The following is a 20,791-nucleotide window of genomic DNA, read 5'->3' on the forward strand; positions in this document are numbered from 1 at the left end:
GAGCGTTTTGCTCTCTGCATAATACATTTTGAGTCTTATAAAACTGAATCTCTCTATGGGAAAGATAACACCCTGTGCACTTTCTTAGATTGTTGCTTTTATCGTAACCACGCATAAAACTTGCATAAACTCACACCGAGTGCCTTGTGGGATGGTACAGAAACCCCTAACAAGGAGTGAGAGCTTTTTGCGCCAGCCACGCAGCCTGGGAGGTTTGAAGGTGTATACATACTCCTTGTTGGTGGTCGTTAGTCACCAACCACACCACTCATGAGACAGTTTGTGGTGATTACTTACGAGCAATTTTACGGACAACTGTAATTAACATATAGTTTTACGTTATTTAATGAGATTTATCATGGCATGACATTTGCATTGCTTTCATATTTACTATTAATACAGGTGCCATCTCGTCACCTTCATGTTTCTCTGTTTGGAGCTGTGTCCTAGGAAATGGAATGATTCCCATGCACGCTAATCGAAACCTCCAAAGGACCTGCAGGGCTTTTTTCCTTTTAAAGCTCTGTGGCCATGGATTTGTTGTTGTTGTTTGTTCTGTGGAAGTAGAAAAAGAAAAAAAAAAGGCATTGGGCGATGATGTCTCTGCCAGCTTCATTCATCAGGGCAGTGCCTGAACAAACAGCGCTGGCTGCTGTGTCTGCAGAGCAGTGTGGTCACACTGTTGACAGTCACACCAGGCATCCTGGATCGTTCCCTGATCACTCGAGTCCGCAGGGAGGAAAAATGTGTGTACTTTACACCCACAAAGACAGGGGTATAAAGGACAGCAAAGACTCAGGAGAGCAGAAAGAGCAAAAGCTACGAGGACGGGCAAAGGAAGAATTTTCTCTGCTTTATATTTATACGTGCATTTCCACCCTGAGCAAAGCTGGGCCAAATGGGCTTGCAGCAGTGTTGTAACAGGGAGCCCTGCTTTTTCTGTGTGCTGGACTGTGGATTTCTCTAGCCCTTTGTTTACAGCAGCTGCCTTCTTATTTTAATGACCTCATTTGCTTTGTTCCTTTTTTTTTTTTTAAGGACAAAAATAAACTTCCATAGGTGGATTCTACTGGAACATAAATCTGATCTGTGTTTTCATTATAAATCAGTGTCCCATGGAAAGATGGAAGGATAAGGAGACAAAAAACAGTGTAAAACAGTTTTTTACGTCTTTTGAATAAGTTTTTTATGTCCTGACCCCCATAGTAGCTTTCCGTCCACGTTTTCCTCCCAGGTTACAGGAGCTCCACGTCATTGAGAAAGACGTGGAGACCAGTTGTTAGATGTATTGGGTAGAAGTGTGGCAAGGAGAACTTTTGACTTTTTATACTGAAATGCTCTGGAGGAGTAAGTATAACAATAAAACTCCAGTCTAGGAACACAGGACTCGTCACACTAACTCACACTTACGAGGACTGTTATGCCTTACCTCATCTCATAACTTTCAAATTTTTCAGTAGAAAGTTTCTGCTCAGGTGTGATACGGTGATCCCCGAAAGTATGATTTTCATAGGCATTGCCAGTTGGTGGTTTTTATATGCCCTAAATCATGAGGGTTTATGTCCAGATGTTTATTGTTCCTTATCTAATGTGAATATTGATGCTTTTATTAGCTACAGAAGTGGCTAATCTTCTTCCAAGTCCTACCAAATCTAGGCTTCAGTGTCAATTTCTGGCAGAGTTCCACAAAACCCCAAGTTCTTACATAAAATGTGTTTCCTTTTATTGACTGTAAATAATAAGTTACCTTTCCAGTCCCAAACACTGTCTCTTCTGCTGTGTTATCAAAACAACTGTTAGTAGGATTTATCTGCTGTAACTGGTTGCATGTTCACCATTAATTTCTCACTTTTCTGGGTTAAATGGTACTAACTTTTTCAATCTCTCTTCATACAGAAGTCTCTTCATCTCTCTAATCATTTTCACCACACGTCTCTGGACCCTGTTCTTTCTTCTGCTCTGTGTCTATTTTAAAATGTGTTGACTTGGCCCGAGCAGTGTATTCAAGACAAGGCTGAACAACTGCCTCGTGTCACAGCACTGGAGAACTTTGCGTATTGTTGTCAGCCTTTCTCCTAACATCTTGTCTTTTGATATTTTTTTTGGTTAGTTTGGGTAGTTTTTAAGAATTTTTGACTTCTGCTGGTCTACTGCTTTCTCCAGGAGTGGTTTTAACCTGATAGATGTAAGGTCTTGGAAATAGAGATAGAAAGCCCCAGAAAGACATTTGCTCTTGCTCAGAAAATAGAATGCGTTTGTATCCCTGCATCTTAAACCTCTCATTGGAGGTTTCCCTTAATGCACCACTTGTCATTTTCCTCTTGTATTTTGTGTGAAATGTGACGATGCATCACGGGAACACGGCTACCTCGATTAGCATCAGGACTCTTCTCCCACTCTGCTCTGGCAGATCCCGAGTTCTGATTCTGGACTCAGAGCTTACACAAAGTGCAGCGACGAGCTGAACTCTGACTCCAGTTTTGTAACAGACTCCTGTTGTAATCTTGGAGAAGGAGAAGGTACTTACCCTCGCTGCACCTCTCTGAAGGATTTACTTTGGGCGATTGGTTCAAGCAGAACATACTTGACTAATGGTTGTGAAGGTAATGTCCAATTTCACAACACACATAAGCAAAGCGTAGTCACAAGCATAATGAGGTGCTGCATGATGCAGAGGGACTGAGATGATCCAGTACATACGTGCTGCTGTAAAACCGCGCTCTCAAATTTTTGCTTTTGCCTTTTTGAGTTTTATACATTAAAATCAAACTGGTAGGTGGCTACTTGTTAGTAAAGGACAGCACACCTTGCTAAGTTCAGTTTAATTGTTTTGAAATAGGATAGCTCACAACTACGTAAAGTATAATGCATTCAACCTTAGTACTTTAGACTGGTGATACTGCCAGGCCTTTGAACCCTTCCACACTGACAGCTTTGTTTTTCCTCCTCAATCAAGTGTTGATTTTTTTTTTTCCAGTTAACCAGTAATGCTGATCAAAATAATTTTTAAATTGGTTGGAATAAAACTTGTTTTCAGATATCAGCTTCTTATCTCATTAATCATTGCGTGACGTAGAGTAACGCTGTCTATTGACTGTTGAGTTGCCATCTGTGGAAGCTGCCTGTTGCAGAAGAAGCCACAAGCCACCGCAGTGCCAGTGACACCTTAATGCCAGGGAGTTTGTCAGGTTTGGTTTTGGAGGGTTTTTTTGTTTGGTTTGGTTTTGGTTTTGGAGTTTTGGGGTTTTTTTTTTTTAGATTTTTGTGGTGGACGCTGTCGTATCTCTTCAGGCAAATTATAACTTCACAGAAGCAAAAAGTAGGGAGGCTGACCTGAGAAAAAAGTGTTCTTCAGTACTTTGCAGCTAAGGCTTTTTTCAGCCAGGGTTTTCCCATGCTTAGTTTCTTCTATAACCATGTGGAGGTTGTTGGACCGAACTGCCACATGTAGCAGATCCCCATGACTTCACAATTTATAGCTTCTTCAGGCAAGAACTTGGGTTGGGGTTTTTTTCTGTCTTAAACTTAATTTTTTCAAAAACCTTGAACTATGCACACAGTGCAGACAATTCTAGAGGATAAAAATTCAAAAGGTTGCTCTTCCAAACTTTTTCACTCTGACTGATGAGGTATGGGGTTTTTTTCTTGCACCAAATCAATTCTAACACCTTAGGAATACACCTTTCTGATTACGAGTAGACAGAGGTAAATTACTTCCCTGCCAAACAGGCGGTGTCTGTTGGCCCTTCAGAAGGGTAACTTGTTGAACTAAAGGAAACCTTGTGCCCTCCTGTAAAATGCATTGTTCTTCAGGCTTTATCTCTTTTATCTTCATTTTCACCTCCCTTTGAACTTTCTGGTGTCTGAAGACAGCTGAGCTGGGCTGTCGGCTAAATTAGAGCTACTGACAGCTAGGTGCATTCTCCACTCCATCCTGAATACCCTCCTTTTTCTACTGCCTGTTTCGATTTGACTCATTATTTCAATGTCACCTTTAGTTTTGATGGCACTAGTGGCTTTCCGCTTGATGGACAGCAAAGTGGGAACACCTGAAAGTTGCCTTCAATCAGCAGATGAGTTATTTTAGTGTTAGTCTTCCCTTTTGCTTCAGTATCTGGGTTTAGATCTTTCTCTATAAGAAGCAATGGCAGATTCTCAGAAAAGTCTGGCGATTTTACTCCAGGTCTCCACTTAGGTGCTTTGGTAAATTTTGCCTTTCAGAAGCAGACTTACTTATTTTCTGTGGTGTGGATTAATAATTGCTTACTTTTTCCTCAATGAAAAGAGGATGATGGTAAACTGCATTAAAATAATTCCTAAAATCAGTCCACGAAACTCAAAAGACATACGTACATACTAAAAGTACACAACAGTGGCAGAAATTTGGTAGTTTTGATGCATTTTTGATTGATATTCGATTTATCAAACTAATAGATAAAACTTTGAAATCCCGAGGAAGGATTTACTTAGAGTAGAACAAATGCAGAGGTGTAATGTGAACACCAGAGTTAAGAAGAAAAATTCTTCATCCACCTGGTGGAAGATGTTTATTGTGTTTCTTAAATGAGTTTTAGTTACAAAAAGCACTTTTTAGAAAGTATCTAAAATCAAGTGAAGGCAAAACATTCCCCTATGTGGGATAATAAAAGCATTTTAGTCACTGGCTTCTCTAAACAGGTCTTTTTTTTGATTTTAATTCCAAGGAGATAGCAAAGAAATATGTTTCCCTTCTTTTCATAGATCAAATCCATTTTATGAACCAAAATCAAGCCCTGCTTTAATTAAAGTTGCTCCGCTGCAAGAGCCAGAAAAGAAGATGAAAAGAAAAGCTCCTGAACCACCAAACCTCTCGCCAAAGACAGAGACAGGCGTGAGTGAGAACGTGTCAGCTATTCCTGCATCGAGGGATCTTTCTTCTTCTCCTAAGGTAGGTTTTTCCTACCAAAATTTCGTCTTTGTTATGAATGGTACCTTTATGTGCATTGTAGACATCCTATTTATTTCTGCAGGCCATCTTAAAAGCTTTGCTTATACTTAATAAGGTGTTGGCTCATCTCTGTTCACCTGCTGGCTCTCAGGGAGAGAGCAGCAGTGGGGGCTTGTATTTTTTCTTTAAGGGTTTAATGACAACAGTGACAGCAACTGCAGTTTCAAAGAAACGAGTCTTCTAGTAAAAAATGTTACAGGACAGCTGGGTATGCCATGGAGCAGGAAGAACATCGTATTGAACAGTACTTTGTCTTGATCTGTGTAATGCCGCTAAGCTTTGCCCCTGTTGAAGAGTCTGTCTCCACGTTTATGTTGTAAATCTGGGTTTTAAGAGCTTAGAACTGGATATTGTTTGTATTGGGATTTATATACGTCCAGTTCCGTAGGTATGTCGAACTAATTCAGAAAAAGAAGACGGTTTACTTTAAACCAGGTTAACTGTTTATTAGGAACATCCAGATGAAGCACATAGACCTGTGTTTGTCAAAGGCAAATAGGAGTTTAACGTCTGTTAACCTTGGGGACAAGTGTCCCATTGCGCCCATGTCTGTGGGATCTGGAGGCGACTGGTCTCCTCATGGAGGTTCCAAAATTATTTGCCTGAAATCTGTCCTTTAAATGTCCCTAAGGTGCATAAATGCAGGGAAGAAGTTAGGAGCTGCTGGGAGCATTAAAGTTTCTGGAGCACCGCGGTTCCTAAATGTCAAGGCTTTCATGGCGCTGTTTAGTTTCTCTCGCAAGCTGGATTAGGTACAAACATCACCGGTCAGGCGAGGCGGCTGTGCCCTGCCAAAGCGTCCGAAAAGCAACCGCATTAGGTTAGCTCAAAGTGAGATCTGGCCTAGCTTCTGGGATAGGTAATCTGAAAATCCTTATCCGCCATGAGCGTCTTTTATTTTATTTTCTTTAAGTTATTTGCCTTCGCTTCTGCGGCGGAAGGGAGCCGGGAGGAGGAGGGCAGATGGCGCGGGGCTGCGGGCTCCTGGCATCGGTTGTGGAGCATAACTACCTTCCTGCCATTCGCGTTAACCTTTTCAAAGGACGTGGAGGGCTTTGATTCGCATGCTTGGCTTCACAGGCTATTACTCCTGCTTAGTTCAAGCTTTGCTCTTTAAAAGGTAGAAGAAAGAAGGAATACTTCTCTTCTTGTAAGACCTTGTTTAAACTACCATCAAAACAAAAATCCTCAAAATCTTCTCAACAAAAACCTGATAAAACCATCCTTTTTCTGTAGAGTTTTTACACCTTTTTATCAGGCTCATTATGCTGCTAGTGTGGCTCTTGTTACCAGACAGCTTTTACACTGAGAACTTTATTCTTTCCAGGGTTCTCTTGCACCTCACGAGGAGCTAAACACAGTTTGAATAAGGTGACTATATTTTAGCATTTAACTTTTAGCTATTTCATCGAGCTTTACTGTGGGGCTGGTTTCGCTAAAGCCTTGGTGCTCTCTACACCGTCTGCGTCCCTCAGCGAAGCACTCCATGAAGAAGCGAGACAAACAGTAGCCTGTTTCTCTGCTTGCCCGAAGGATGGGTTTGGTTCATCATGGTTGGCAAGCACCTCAAATTGGAAATAAGTGTGCATGTATAAATATTCCTTTGCTTCTGTCGTGATGAGTTATGGGCACATTACAGCAATAATTACCTTCCCTTCAGAAACCAGTCTGATTGTTAACTTCGGTTTGCTTATTCGCTGTTCCCGCTAGCCATTCTTTGTGTGGGTCAGGTACGAAAGCACAGAAGTAAATCGCAGGTCCGAGCCAGAATGCTTTGCTTTGCTTTTTTGTTGTTGTTGTTGTTGCTGCTGGGGAAGAAAAATGGGTCAAAACCAAAACAGACAGTTCTGTAACCAAACCTACAAGTACAGCCACAGCCCTAAAATGAGGTGTTTGTATTAGCCGTTCTACCTTGCTTTGTAAAAGCATTTTTAGGAGGAATTTCGCCTCATTTAAAATAGCGATCACCATTAGTTTGAGATGGGCTCGTTAATTAAATAGATTTATGAAGCTAGATATACTGAGAAGTAAAAACCAGGAGAAACAGGGAAGCCGTATCTGCCAGAAGCTAAGCCCTAGGGCACACATGTGAAACAGTCAGGTATTGTGTGTAGGTACAGATGTGTGTGTTCGTGTGTATGTTGTACACATACTCGCTAGGAAATACGAGTTAAGTGCCAGTCTTTTTAAGGCGAGAGAATCAAGCCAGTTAGAAGGAAAATGTTGTATTCCTGAGTTGCTGGAAGAAATATGTTTCCAATTCGTATTGCAACGCGGCTCTGAGGACTAGAAGCTGCATAATAAACCAAGTACTTGTGAGATAGTGCCGGCACACTAGCTGCATGTTCTGCAACAGCGTTTTTTTAACCATGTTCAACAGTGTGCTTGCTCTTGCTCCTCCATTTGCTGAATTCAGGATGACCTTTGCATGAATAAAGTCAAATAGGATTAAGGCAGGAATTTTCAACAATGGGAAAGAGCAACAGATGTAGCCGACTTTGAACGTGGGAGGATTGTTGATGCATGGTTGACTAAAGGGAGTGTCTGTGGTGACAAAAAGGTGGGGGGGGGAAACAACAATTTCCCAAAAAAATTAACTGTATGGAAGAAAAGAAAGTAAATAGAAAACAATTCAAAGAAGCTGAGTGATCCCAGTTTTTATTGAAGTCAAGATGCATGCATGTTTTTTTTACTCACTGCCTCCTTCTAAACATTTTTTTTTTTTTACTCTTTCAGGAGAACTCTCTGATCTCCGTGACTATCTTAGGGGTTTGTGTGGTGTAACATGTTTTAGAGTCGTGTGTTTTCTGAGTTATTTTAATGTACGTAAATAGAATATAGGGAAGAAGGAGATGTCGTTTGTCTGGGGAATTAGCCATTCGAATGCCAAGTCCAGATCCTGCTGATATTTTTTTATTTGATTTCTCCTGTGCAGAAGCATATAGATGGCTCTCGAATGCATACAGTGCAAGCACTCCTATAGAGAGAGACTTACAGAAAGGGAGAAAAAAGGGTTAAAAACCCATCGAAAGCAAGAACTCTTTCTGGTATACCTTAAGTAGTTTTATACTATATGTGCCTGTAAGATATACTGGATTTTTTTCATCTCAGTAGAAAGAGGACATGCACGTATGTTTTCTTAGATTTGGAGAAATATCTTTGTACTTTATAGAAATATTTTCTTACCTTTTTAAAAATACCCAATACTTTGAAACTTACTTGGTTTCGCTATTGACAAGATCTGTTTTGCAGTTTAGTAGATCTGTTATTCCCTAAATGACACCTCATCGTTTGCAGTAATGAGTAGTGCACAGATTTTAAATATAGTTCATAGGTATAATTCAGGCAAACCAGCTTTGTAAAACATGCATAGGAGAAGATTTAAAGTGTGAATGAAATCCTGCGCTCTAGCACTGTGAAAGGGCTTTAAAGGGACTATATGGAAACTAATTAAGGAAACTGTGACCGTTATGAAAAATAGTGGTGAGCCTGATATACTGCACGTTCAACTGTTGTATTTTGGAGTTTGATTAAACACCCACTGATTAAATGCCTACATGACGCTTTTAAAAGGGCTATACTGTTGGGAGGGCAGGCGTTCACTGTGGAAAACCCATTTGGGTTGAGGGCGTGGAGCAGGGTACAACATCTTCTAATACAGCTTTTCCCTCTTCCCATACTCATTGAGAGCAGAACTACAAAAAAAATAAAATTCTCATGTGGGGTTGAAGATCTTGAAGAACACAGTTCCAGGTGCTGGAGGCTTCGTTAGTCATTTTTGTTGCCCTAGTGAAGATGCTGTGGTGTTTGAATTTGGGACTTCATATGCAGGCCTGGCATCTTCAGCACCAAGAGCGCGTACGGTTGAACTGGGTGGATTCATGCCCGCTGCAGCTGTAGCAAGTGGCCTTTGTTTCCCTGTGGGCTCACTGTGGAGACACAAGTGCGTAGGTGACTGCTGGCATCGATTGCGCACGCACGATTGTGTGGAAGGCTGTCATGCTCACAATGGCGAAAACTTACAAAATGTGTTTTGAAATATCAGTCACCTGGTGCCTTCGACACCTGCCTTTTTGTAAACCTTCGTGAGACTCAATGCAAAGCCCGCTGAAGCCAACAAGAAGTTGGAGTCTTTACTGGCTCCTGAATTAAGGTGCTGGGCAGTGAAATCTTTTCATCCAGGTTTCCAGGAGGATGAACTGGGGCAGGTTAGAGCAGTTTCTAGTTCCTTAGTTATCTTTAGTATCATGGAAGGACAATCACCAGTAAGCGTACTTTGGTACTCTTAGTGTACTCTTTCTTTGGTGAGCTGGCCAAAGTCTCCATTCTCCCTCACTTTTTGAACACCTCTGAGACAAGGAGCTGCAATCTGAACGCCTTGCAAAGGGTCGTGTTTCCTGGATTGCTTTGGTGCAAATAGCTCTTTGAAATCCATCTCGGCCAATCAGACTTTAGAAGTACCCTGAAATGTTACACCGTCTGAAATAATTGGAAGTAAAAATAGTGTTATTTTTGTATTCTCTATTTTTTTTGTATTTTCAATTAGCTGCCTTGTATTCTGTGCTTCTGGAATGTAATGAAGGTAATTTTTACTCTCAAAACAGATAGACAGAAATGTTTCTGTTTTTTCAAGTAACCTTAGTTATGTCTTTATATACGTAGAGAGGAAGAAACACAGCGCGTTATGGGTATATTTTCTTTGTGTATATGTGTACATAGCTATAGGCATATACAAACCTAGCATACTGTTACTGTAGTAAACACGGTGATTTGTTCTGCAGAAAGGTATATGTATGTTTTATGTGTACCCTTTTCTATAACAAATGTACCTTTATTATCTGCGTGCAAACATTCTGAAGAGTGAATTCCAGTAGTTCCCTGACACCGATGGCTTAGCAGAGCACACTCAGAGTGTTTTGTTCGAGACTCTGCTTCATTTCTCAACTATATTCACTCACACTGCATCCCCTTTTCATAAAGTTGCCAAAGCGCTCTCAAGAACTCCACAGAAAGCTTTGTTTTCATCACTTTAAAGGGATGCCGAGGAGTTGATGCGTTTCTGAAGTGCCCATGTGGCACTGCGTGCTATTGCTAAGTAGCCTCTCGTGATTTTCATTGGCAGCAATGACTCGGGAACATACTGAGACTTTATCTTTTGTTTTGAGACATGGGTGGGTAGACCAGAACCCATTCAACAGCCTCAAGTATAAACCTATAGCAAACCACATCATGATTCAGTGCTCAGATTCTTATAACTGTAACTGCAACCTTTCTGTTGTACTTAAAATGCTATGGAATGTTACCATTTTTATTTTAAACAGAAAACCAACCAACAACAACAAAACTCAAAAAGAAAAAGAAAAAATGCTTTTGAGGGGTTTCCAGGAAGGTGTTTTCTCTGCAAATGCATTTAACTGTTTTTGTATTTATTTGTAGCAACAATATTAGGCTTTCACAACAAAGTTTGGGAGGTTTGCCTAGTAAAATTAAGTCTTATTTTAGCACAATATCTATTTATATTTACTCTTGTTTTCAAATGTGGAACCAGAATGTGACATAGGTGTGAGCAATAGAGAATAACCAGAACATAATTCCAGTAAGAGCTTCCAGGTTTCTGTGCTGTTGCGCACTGGGGTTTTTTGTGCACAGGTGACATGTCATTCGCCCGTCATCACCGCTTGTCTCACTTTCACTGTGTCTGAGACAGTTGCTCTGCCAATATTTCATGCCCCGTACAGACGAAAAAGAATAGAGAAAGAAAGACCATGCGGTGGGTCTGCTTTCTGACCAGGTTTTAGCAATTTCACACCCTTTGTCTCCTGAACCTTGTCCCTGCTGCTTTTGGCAAGAGGGTGGGCTCTGAGTGGAGCCTCAGCCAGGTGACACAAATACTGCTGGAAAACAGTATCTGCTGGGGAGCTATCTGAGAAATAGATGAGCATGTTTTTGTTGAATTATGTTTAAAATGGGACATTTTTGTGTTTATTGAGTAAAAATGGGGTAAGAGGCAGGTCAAATCCTGCTGTGGTCTCTCTTTATTGCCCTTTACAAGTTAGAGGGTTCATTTAAAAACTGGTTAGTGAGTTTGGCTGCAAGTTGTAGGTTTAGATTCCGTAAGAATGTCCCTTTTGACCGCTTTTTATAGTGAAGTTAGTTACAACTCTGTTGCTCGCATCTGATTTAGGACATACGAGATCTCTGGAGTTTTCCAGAACGTCTGGACAGAGACAGTATCTCCTAAGGCCAATGTGGAGTATCTGGGTGAGAATTCTGCTCCGAAGAGCAGAACAACCTGTTTCTGCCAGCTGCAGAAGAGGTCTTGGCAGACCGATCTTGCCTACCTAAACTGCTCTTTTGAGAGTCCAGTGCTGCCCTCTTCTCCCCAAAACCGTGCAGACGGGATTGAAAAGCTATGAAGCAGTAGCAGCACTTAATGCTGCCAAGGTTTTATAAATAAGAGGTAATAAAAATCATTGCAAAATTACTTTTAAGTATTTATGTATGGTAAAAAACCCCCATGTGAATGTAACTCATTGAGAAACTGCACTCTGACTAAAGTAAAATGAACACTATGTATTTATCAACCCTTATTCCCCCTCTAGCGCTTCTATTTTGAGTACTCCGTAAATTTTATTGTAACTGTAGGCAAAACTGCTCTTTGAACTCCCCCCCGCACCCTGTGCAACTTTAAAGGTAGGGTGAATCTTCCTCAAGAGATCTCACTGTACCTGTTTCCTCATCTTGGCATGGGTCGTGCTTCTGCTGCAGAGTTGCCCAGCAGTCTGCAAAACCCACGTTTTTAACATGATGGATCCTGTGCCTTTAAATAATTTTTAGAAGCTCATCTAATTCGGAACTAATAATATTAGAACAAACTTTGTAGATTCCACTAGAAGCTTATTTAGAGCAGTTTCCACAAAGTATGGACCACGTTGGCTTTTATATGTTTATCAGAAGTTAGGAATTACGGCTAGTTTGCTGTGTTACCCTTACGTGCGCTTTCTCTTCTCTTTGTTCTCCTCATTTCAAGGATTGTCATAATCATGTAATCTCTGGTTATGCAATTAAGTGTGTTGCTACACATTTATTAGCAAACTTACTGTCAGACTAGTAGTAATGGTCTAATTTACACTTCCCAAAGCATGGAAATTCCTGTTTAGGAATGAAGGCTCCCTCTTTTCCCTCCTCCACCTATCCCGAGGTGCTCGTACAGTCAGAAGTATTGCAGGAGGCTGAGATGTGTGAATGATAAGTGCTGTACACGTTGCAACACCGGGATGTGACCAGACTTGTTAAAGGTGATCTATGAGGCTTGAGCCTGAGTTCAGCTGGCACAAATGCAGAAAAATTTTTCTCCCTGTAGCTCCTTGGGGTTCTCTGATAAATCTCATCTCATCCCCCAAACCAAGGGAGGAAGACTGATACCTTCCCCCACAGCCCCTTCTAAGAGCACTGGTGCTACTGGTTGGAAGACTGAAGTCTTCTGGTGCAGTCTTTCCGCCAAGGTGTTTCCTTGTCCTGGCCATTACGAATGGCTCACACCAGAAGCACGTTCGTCATTGCATCATCTTGAGACCAGCTGAGAGCTTTTCTTTCGAGAGTGCTTCATTTTATTGAACCCAGCCATGTAAATTCAGCCCAGAGGACTCTTAAAGTGTAGCACTTCCTTCCATTTATGACCTGTCAGCAAAAAGGCACAATGTCTCTTAAGGATTTCAATCCACTGGGCAGTAATGTATTAGGATACAGCGATGTCTCCTGCCTTGTCGCTGTGGAGTTTGTGACAGTTAATGCGTGGATTAATGATTCAGATAGTGTTCAAAGATCAGTGAGTCGTGAATCCGTATCTCTGATACTGCCTTGGAAATACCAGCTCTAAACAATCAGAAGCCCCCGTAGCATTATCTGTTCAGGAGAACCTCCCAGGCTATCAGCTGTCTACAATACTAGCCAGTATTTCGTGCATTACATATATGATAGGACATGTTAAAAACCCTTTCCAGTTCCTCACGTTACCATGTTGCAGCAGAACCTCCTTCCTCTCTCAGCAGCTTGAAATATTTTCCCTAGTTATGATCTGCGAAATTTGTTCTTTGAAGTCAAAATCAGCAGTTTCTCAAAGCTTTTAAAATTACAATATTTACCAGGTAATATTTTGCTCAAAATATTTTTATTTATCTGAAAATATTTTTTTTTTTTACTTGAGGGAATTTAAATCAGAGAGGAAAAAAAAGAGATAAGGCTGCTGAACAAATGTCATGGTTCCAAATGTTAAAGTACTTTTAAAAATATTGACATAAATACCGTATTGTATTCGGGGGACAAAAAAGCTATCTCTGCAGACAAAGTACTAATATTTCACTAGAAATGTTTTGAAGTAGATCCTGGGGCCCATTCAGCAGTTTTACATGTGTCAAGAATGAAACGCAGGAGTAGTGACTGCTGCGTGTTGCTGTAACACCCCTGGAACATGGCTAACGCCCAATAACTGCGTGCTTAGACTTGGCTGGTAATTATAATTGAGCTGTAAAATATTTTGACAGTTTCCAACTGTTGGGTGCTTCTTAGCCAGCCATCACAAGGCAGTGAGCTCTGGTCACTCGGTTAGTTCTATAGCACAATGGGCGTCCATAAGGACTTCCAAAATAAACGTGTCGCGTAAGGTGTTAATCAAAAGCAGTATTTATTAGCAGCTTTTCTTGACTTCTGCAGGAGAGAATTCCTCTTCCCAGAGATTTTGGGTTCTTAAATGAGACCTGCCATACCTTTATGCTTCAGCTTTTCATTTTTTCATTTACAAGCTTTTACTTGTTGAGTGCTAAAAGCATAACCACACCACATTTAATTCATATCATGAAAATTACGTGTGTATTCTTCAAGAAGATTTGCCAGTGTCGAAGCTAAAGCAGCCTGTGTTAACTCCATATTCTGAAACAAAGGGAGTATTTTCATTTAGCGTGTATTTCTCCTTTTAGCTGCACAAGTCCTAGCAATTAGCAAATCTGGATAGGGAAAGGATTCCTGGAAAAATAAATGTTAAGCCAAGTGGCACTCGAACGTGCCTTTTTATTTTGAAATGAAACCCATAAAGCTGAAGCATTCCAACTACTTGCAGATGAAGCTCCGGATTTACCGATCTTGTTTTGTTCATTAGGCTGTTGAATCCTTCAGTAGTGGCTGTTATTCCGTGGGGGCTGTTCCCTGAGGTGAAGATAGCAATCTGCCTTCCCACTGCTTAAGCAGTGCTTGTTCCACGGAACAGCTGAAAAAAAGGAAATTCAAGTCTGCTCTTCCTTAATTTTTCACATGCTTTATCTATTTACTAATACTTTTGGGGTTTGTATATTGTTCACAAATGGCGTTTGAGTGAAGCATTCTGTTTCTAGCAAAGGAGAACTGTTGAAGCATTATCACCTTGGTTTTTTCTGTTTAGAAAAAAAGAAAAAAGAAACCTGAAGTAATTCTTGTTTCTCAGTTCACTCTGCTTGTGACATCTCTGCTGTGCCTGAGAGCTGAGTCCAGCTGACTGGGTTACCAGCTTTGCTTACGTCTCGCTGTTTGCTGAAATAACCTAATTTCCCTGAACTGTCAGCGGGTGGTTTCTTCTCCTGACTCTTGTCCTGGCTTTGGGCTGAACTCTTACCTTGCAGCTGAAGTAACCTTTCTAATGTAGCCTGGATTTTAAAGTGGCTTTGTGACTTTCTGCAGCGACGCGCTGGATGGGAGAGAGCCTTCCTCTCCGCTGTGCTCCTGAGGGGCAGCTGGAGTGCTGGGGTTGTGCTGCTTCGATAGTCAGGCTCCTAAACATTGAAAAGAGAAAAGACACATTTGGTGCAAGTATTCCTTTGGAGAGTTGTGTTAGTGGTTATTGAACTTCCCGTGTATTCACGTAGCTTTGTGCCAGGAAAACAGCGAAGTACGCTGTGCTTTCCGAGGAAACCTGATTAACACGAGTGAATCGGTGCACGAATTGCTTGTGGAAGGAGTGACACTGGGACCCCTGCCCTAGGCTTGATTCTTAAAAGGGGAAGTTGTTTTGTTTTGTCTTGTTTTTTGGTGGGTGACGTGGACTGAGAGGCCAGTGTGAGGTGTTGCTCGGTAGGAAATGAGGGGTTTGCGGCTTGATTGCCCTGCTGCCAGAGCACGGAGGGGAGCTCTGCGGGGCTCCTGTGCCACGTCCTTTCTCTGTAGGAACCGGGGTTAAGAAACACAGAGAAGGTAGGTCTGAAACACATCTTAAAAGCTCACCTGGTCCTTCTACTTGCCCAAAGGCAAGTTCAGCTTTACAAAATGAAAGATTCCTTCAACCTGTTGTTAATCATCATCATCATCATGGCTTGGCCTGGCGGACGAAGATGTGGGAAGGGCTTTCCCCACGCTTACTGCAATCGCACTGATGGCTGGAAAGGCCAACGCTGGATAGGCAAGACCGGTCGCAAAGAGCACACCGGAAGGTCTCCTTGGGTGGTACAGTCGAGGCACGGTTCTTTCTGCATTGTCTTTTCTCCTTGAGACTGCCTGAAATTTTGTTTTGGTAAACACTGTCGTGGGGGACACGGGGTTTTCTTTATTCTTCAGGATTTTACATGCTTGAAGACTTAGCACGTTCCTTTCCTTTATCATTTTTTCTTAACATAAATCACCTGAATTTGCTCCAGCTTTCTTCGGGGTGGTTTTTTTTGTTGTTGTTGTTTTTCCTTGATTTTTTTTTTTTTTTTGCTCATTTTCCTTACACTCTGTATCAGGGAAAAACTGAAAATAAAACTTCTCTTACGGCTTTTTTGTTTTTGTTGTTGTTGTTTTTCCTTGATTTTTTTTTTTTTTTTGCTCATCTTCCTTACACTCTGTATCAGGGAAAAACTGAACATAAAACTTCTGCTACGGCTTTATTGGAGTGAGAGATGCCGAGTGGTGTGGGAGCGGCAGTACACATCTTGCAAGCTTTATTCCTGTCCGTACATCTCACTGTGATGTTTGTCTTTTTCACAAGGACCTGATGTTGTTGACTTAGGTTCAGCTTGAATAGGCTGTTTCCTCCACATCCTTTTGTGAAGAACTGTCACCTAACCAGTTCTTCCTCATCTTGCATTTATGCAAATGATTACTCCTTCCTATGTTGCACTTGCACCTATTGAATTTCATGCTGTTTGCTTCAGTCCTTTTCTCCTTTTTCTGTGATCAGGGCTCTTCTAGTGCGTTTGATGTCCAGCTCAGCTTCATTCACTTTTCTAATCCAGACTTTCAACACTGAACCCAAGAAAACTTCTTGCAGACTCCCTTTTAATGCATAATTCCAAGAATCGTCTAAAACTAGTCTTGGGTATTGTTTTCCAGCCTGTTTTGCACCTGTGTTAGGTGAGTCTCATTAAGGCTCCCTTTTCTGTGCTTCCCTCTGAAGGCATCTTGACACACACTCAAAAGAGCTTAACCACAATCACAGTATGTTACCTGCTGCTTCTCCCCTCTCCTGCCTGCTTGCCTCTCGTAGAAGGAACTCAGACTGGTTGTCGTGATTTACCGATGACAAATTAACTTTCACATGCTAAGAAGCAACTTAATTATTTGCTCCACCTCTTCTTTTTTTTTTTTTTTTTTTTTTGTTTTGGTTTGGGGTTTTTTTTGTTAGCTTCTTTGTTCTGCATTCTTCTGATTTGTCTTTTTTTTATGCTTCTTTTTTTTTTTTTTTTTTTTTTGTGTTTTGGTTTGGGGTTTTTTTTGTTAGCTTCTTTGTTCTGCATTCTTCTGATTTGTCTTTTTTTTATGCTTCTAAAGACTGGAAGGGAATGTAGTGTTTCCCCACTCTTCTAATATCTCGCCTATCTACAGGTTTTCAGACTGCACAGTAATATCAGATGTTGTTTCATATTGGTTCTTCCAGTACCCTGGGATGACATTAAATGTGTTTCAGCTGATCTGAAAGCATCTCTTTGTTCTGCATTCTTCTGATTTGTCTTTTTTTTATGCTTCTAAAGACTGGAAGGGAATGTAGTGTTTCCCCACTCTTCTAATATCTCGCCTATCTACAGGTTTTCAGACTGCACAGTAATATCAGATGTTGTTTCATATTGGTTCTTCCAGTACCCTGGGATGACATTAAATGTGTTTCAGCTGATCTGAAAGCATCTGGCTTCTCCACTGTTTCCTCGCCTGGCTGAAATCTGATGTTTTTGTGTCTGGTATTAGCAATGCTGGTCTCCAGCTTGCCTCTTACTTGTAGCATAAAGACAGATGAAGAAAAAAGAAAGGCATTAAGCATTTCAGAAGTCTCCCCATCATCTGTGGATAGCTCCTCCTTACCACTGAGAGGTGAGGAGGTGTTTTTATTAATCTCCACCTTGAGATTGTTTGCATACGGTGGGCTGCTGATGCAGTAGTTTATCACTCAGTTGTTCCTGTTTAAATTCTAAGGATTCTCTGAGAATAGCCATCTTTATGCCTGATGTAAGCTCGCGGACACCAACACCTCATGCAGGATTGTAGAATATGCTTATTTTATTTCCTCCCTCAGTTACAAGGTGTTCTCTGGACCACATCAGGTTCTGTGTCATCAACACCAGGCTTAAAAATGCCGAGTGTTCTAAGCCCCTGCACACAGAGATCGTTCTCCTTTGTTAGTACAGTACCTGTGCAAATCTGATATCCATGTTCTGTTCCCGAGTATTTAGTGCAAGTATTTCTCATAGGCAAAGACTGGTAGTTCCATAAGTCTGCCTGTGGCTGTGCATTAGTATAAATGATGCAGTGGATTTACAAAATAGGTATCTATAAATTTCTATGGAGCAATGTCACCTTAATGATACAACATCAGAAGGTTGCCTGAAAAAACAGCATCTGTTGAAACGTTCAGAAGAGTGGGAGAAGGACTTGTGTTTGTTTAATGGCTAATGTCGAAAGAAATTCCTGCAAAAGCAACAAGAGTTCTCTGTTTTTAGGAAGAATTGGCAGTGACTCTCATTTTTAGTTTGCCTTGTGCTTTCTTTTAGAAGGGATTCTTGTGACCTTTTCTGACAAGCTCTAACACTTCCATTGTTTGCTGCAGGCCTTTGAAATGTGGCAGAGATAGCCTTGGGCCCAGGGAGGTGCGTTTTGCTAGTTCAGTTCACTTTTAACAAAGTTAAAAGCTTTGAAAATTGCTATTCCTCATCTGTGGTTTAAGTTGCTTAATTCTGGCAACCTGCCCAAACCCCTGAACGTTCCCGTCGTGGCAGAAAGCCAGGGATTGTGAACCAGCAGCATCCTGGTAGCGCATCTGGGCTTCCAGCACAGATTACACGGGAGTGGAGACTTCAGCCCACGTGCCGCCAGGGCAGCTGGGGAAAGGAAGGTGGACGCAGGGAAATTGCCTGTCTTCAGAGCGCAGAAAAATGAGGCCCCATCCCTGCGTGTGACCTGTTCATACTGTTACCTTGCAAATATATGTCATCATCATCAGAGAATAAGCCTAGTGTTCTCTTCTACTTAATGATATGAATTACATATATTTTCCTGTTGTTTTTTTTTTAATTGAAAACATGTCGTTCAGGACAAAGATTATGAGGCCTCAGGGAAGAGAATCTAGATGAGCCTCAGCCAGTCCTTTTATAACAGTTGAATCTGAGAAGGAGCTTACTATGACTGGGTTTTTTTATGGCTATTCTGACCATTGGGTGAAATTACTTGTATAGAAGTAACCAATTTATTACGTTGTTTCAGATTTGCTTCTCCTTTACCAGCTCATTACCATAATCTTCTCCTTGCCATTAGCTAACAGATTTAGGGCTTCTCAGCCTGGTGAGGTAGCTGCCCTCCCTCCTGAGTGGTACTGTTATTCTCTATTAAGAACATCCACAGGGAGAGGTAGTTGTCTTGAAATAAACAACCTTACTCTTAATTAATTCCCCTGAGCAGACAGGCTCCATATCCTGTTGCCCAAGTGAGGAAATTGTCCAGTAGTTGATATGTTGTGGCTTGTGGTTCTGAAGGTTCAGAGTTCAGTTCCCAAATATTTGAGGTTTTTCATCCTTCTAATCCCCAACAATGAAAACCAAACCAAAACCTTAAAAGACTACACTAAAAAAAATTTTCTTCATTACTAAACAAAGTAGAAGCCAAAAGGAGGCTACCAGATAATGACAAAATCCAGTACTTGGCAGCTAGCAATTGCCAGATTTAAGGTAGCCTCCCCAGCTTTTGTGGACCGTATGCCTGGAGGTTGTGTGCATTTACGCATTTAAATTGTCTAGCTACAGACGGCGATTTTCTGCCGGACCACTTCCTCAGTGCTCAGAGCAGGAGTAACCAGACCCTGTAACAGAAGAGGCGGCCGTCTGCAGGGCTGCCGTTCTGATTACTCCTCCTAGGAGCTGGAAGTTGTTTAATGGAGCACGGTCTCTCCGTTATGCCACACGAATGCCACAGAGATCCTGGGGAGAGCTCACAACATAGAACTTGTGTGACACCGAACAAGCTACCCAGAGCGGTGTCTGCGGCCACCCCTGTCGTTGGGGTGGCCAGGTCTTAGGCTTCATCTTCCCTTGTCTAAGTCTGAAGCTGCTGTCACCAGCATATGATGGCTGTCATGCCAGAGGTCACAGGCATGTTGAAGCGCTGTGTGTGATGCAGCATCACACTGCCTAAGTGAAGCTGCGTGTCATACACTGTAAGTTAAGGATAATAAATAACGAGCTTTTTGCCTTGAGCAGTGAGATGGGCACGGTGTGAGAATTGGGTGGTGATGGCTAGAATAAAAAAATACCATCATCATGTGTGTTTGTGGGGTTGGACAAGTAGAAGTTTTGTGGATAAAACTAACTCAAGCGTGAGGGACGTGCTAAACCTCACAGGCTGGGACCAGAAGCGGCGGCATGTTGAAGGACACGTTGAAGGACAGCCGTTGTGTGTATCGTTCAGACATGTAAGCATGAACTAACTGTGTAAGTTTAAACATGAGTCAGCAATGAGTAGGGAGCAGCAGGATGCTGTGCCTGTCTAGGAGGGGGAATACAGCAGTGGGGTCTTGAGGGGTGTGCTTCTTGATGGCAGGTGTGAACCTTAGCAGTTCTCCCTTGTGTCCCAAGTGTTCAGTTAAACGCAGCACCATGCAGGTTATGGCATGGGACCGTGCTGTCTGTCCACCTCCAGCTAATAAAGTGAATACATGTTGAAAGCACCGACACACTCCCCCCCACTGGTTTTCAGAGGCAAATCAGGGTAGATTAAACCTTGCAAGAAGTCGTTCTGTTCCGCAGTACGTCACTCCTCTCCGCAGCGCTGCAAGCAGATGGATGCCGTTTACAAATGGGCCTGAGTCGGGAAACTGCAGAGGAGGAGAGCAGCGTGTCCAGGCAGCTTTGATCGCTTGCTTTTTCTCCCCAAATTGAGAGGGTCTGCCATTTCTATGGTCTAGACAGTTATATTCGTTCCATATCCTGGCATTTTAGGTAGCATGTACATGTTCTAGCTGCCTTCCTTTCTTTTCCCAGGATTAGTTTGGAAGAGCTTTTTCCAGCCTCAGGGCCCCCCAAATAAGTAACAGGCAACTGAAAGCTCTTTAGAACGAAGTCATTTCACCTGCTTGACCAACTTGAGGCATGTCTCAAGGGCTTTACCTTCCTCCTCACCTCGCCAGGCTCAAACATGAGAGTATGGTGTTGGCTCAGGCAGGTGTCCAAATGTTTGATCACAACCTTGACGTGGACTGGTTTGGTTGTGCCGACATTAAACCTGTAAAATGATAAGCAATTCAAAGTTTTGGTCTAAGCCTTTTCAGATCAAAGTTTATGTTTTGTTGCATATCCGCATTAGCTGTAGGCACAACCGGAAGAG

The 20,791-nt window shown here is 41.8% G+C and overlaps 1 protein-coding gene across 1 annotated transcript in view; it reads left to right on the forward strand.

The window, feature by feature from the left end:
- LOC104489940 (EH domain-binding protein 1-like) overlaps positions 1–20,791 on the forward strand; it is a 125,705-nt gene that overhangs the window by 89,506 nt on the left and 15,408 nt on the right. Inside the window, exon 10 of the mRNA XM_010132164.1 lies at positions 4,741–4,927. Coding sequence (XP_010130466.1) covers positions 4,741–4,927 — 187 coding nt within the window. The remainder of the gene's footprint in view (positions 1–4,740; positions 4,928–20,791) is intronic.

Source organism: Buceros rhinoceros, unplaced genomic scaffold, assembly GCF_000710305.1.
Source record: "Buceros rhinoceros silvestris isolate BGI_N320 unplaced genomic scaffold, ASM71030v1 scaffold6380, whole genome shotgun sequence".
Taxonomy (NCBI): Eukaryota; Metazoa; Chordata; class Aves; order Bucerotiformes; family Bucerotidae; genus Buceros; species Buceros rhinoceros.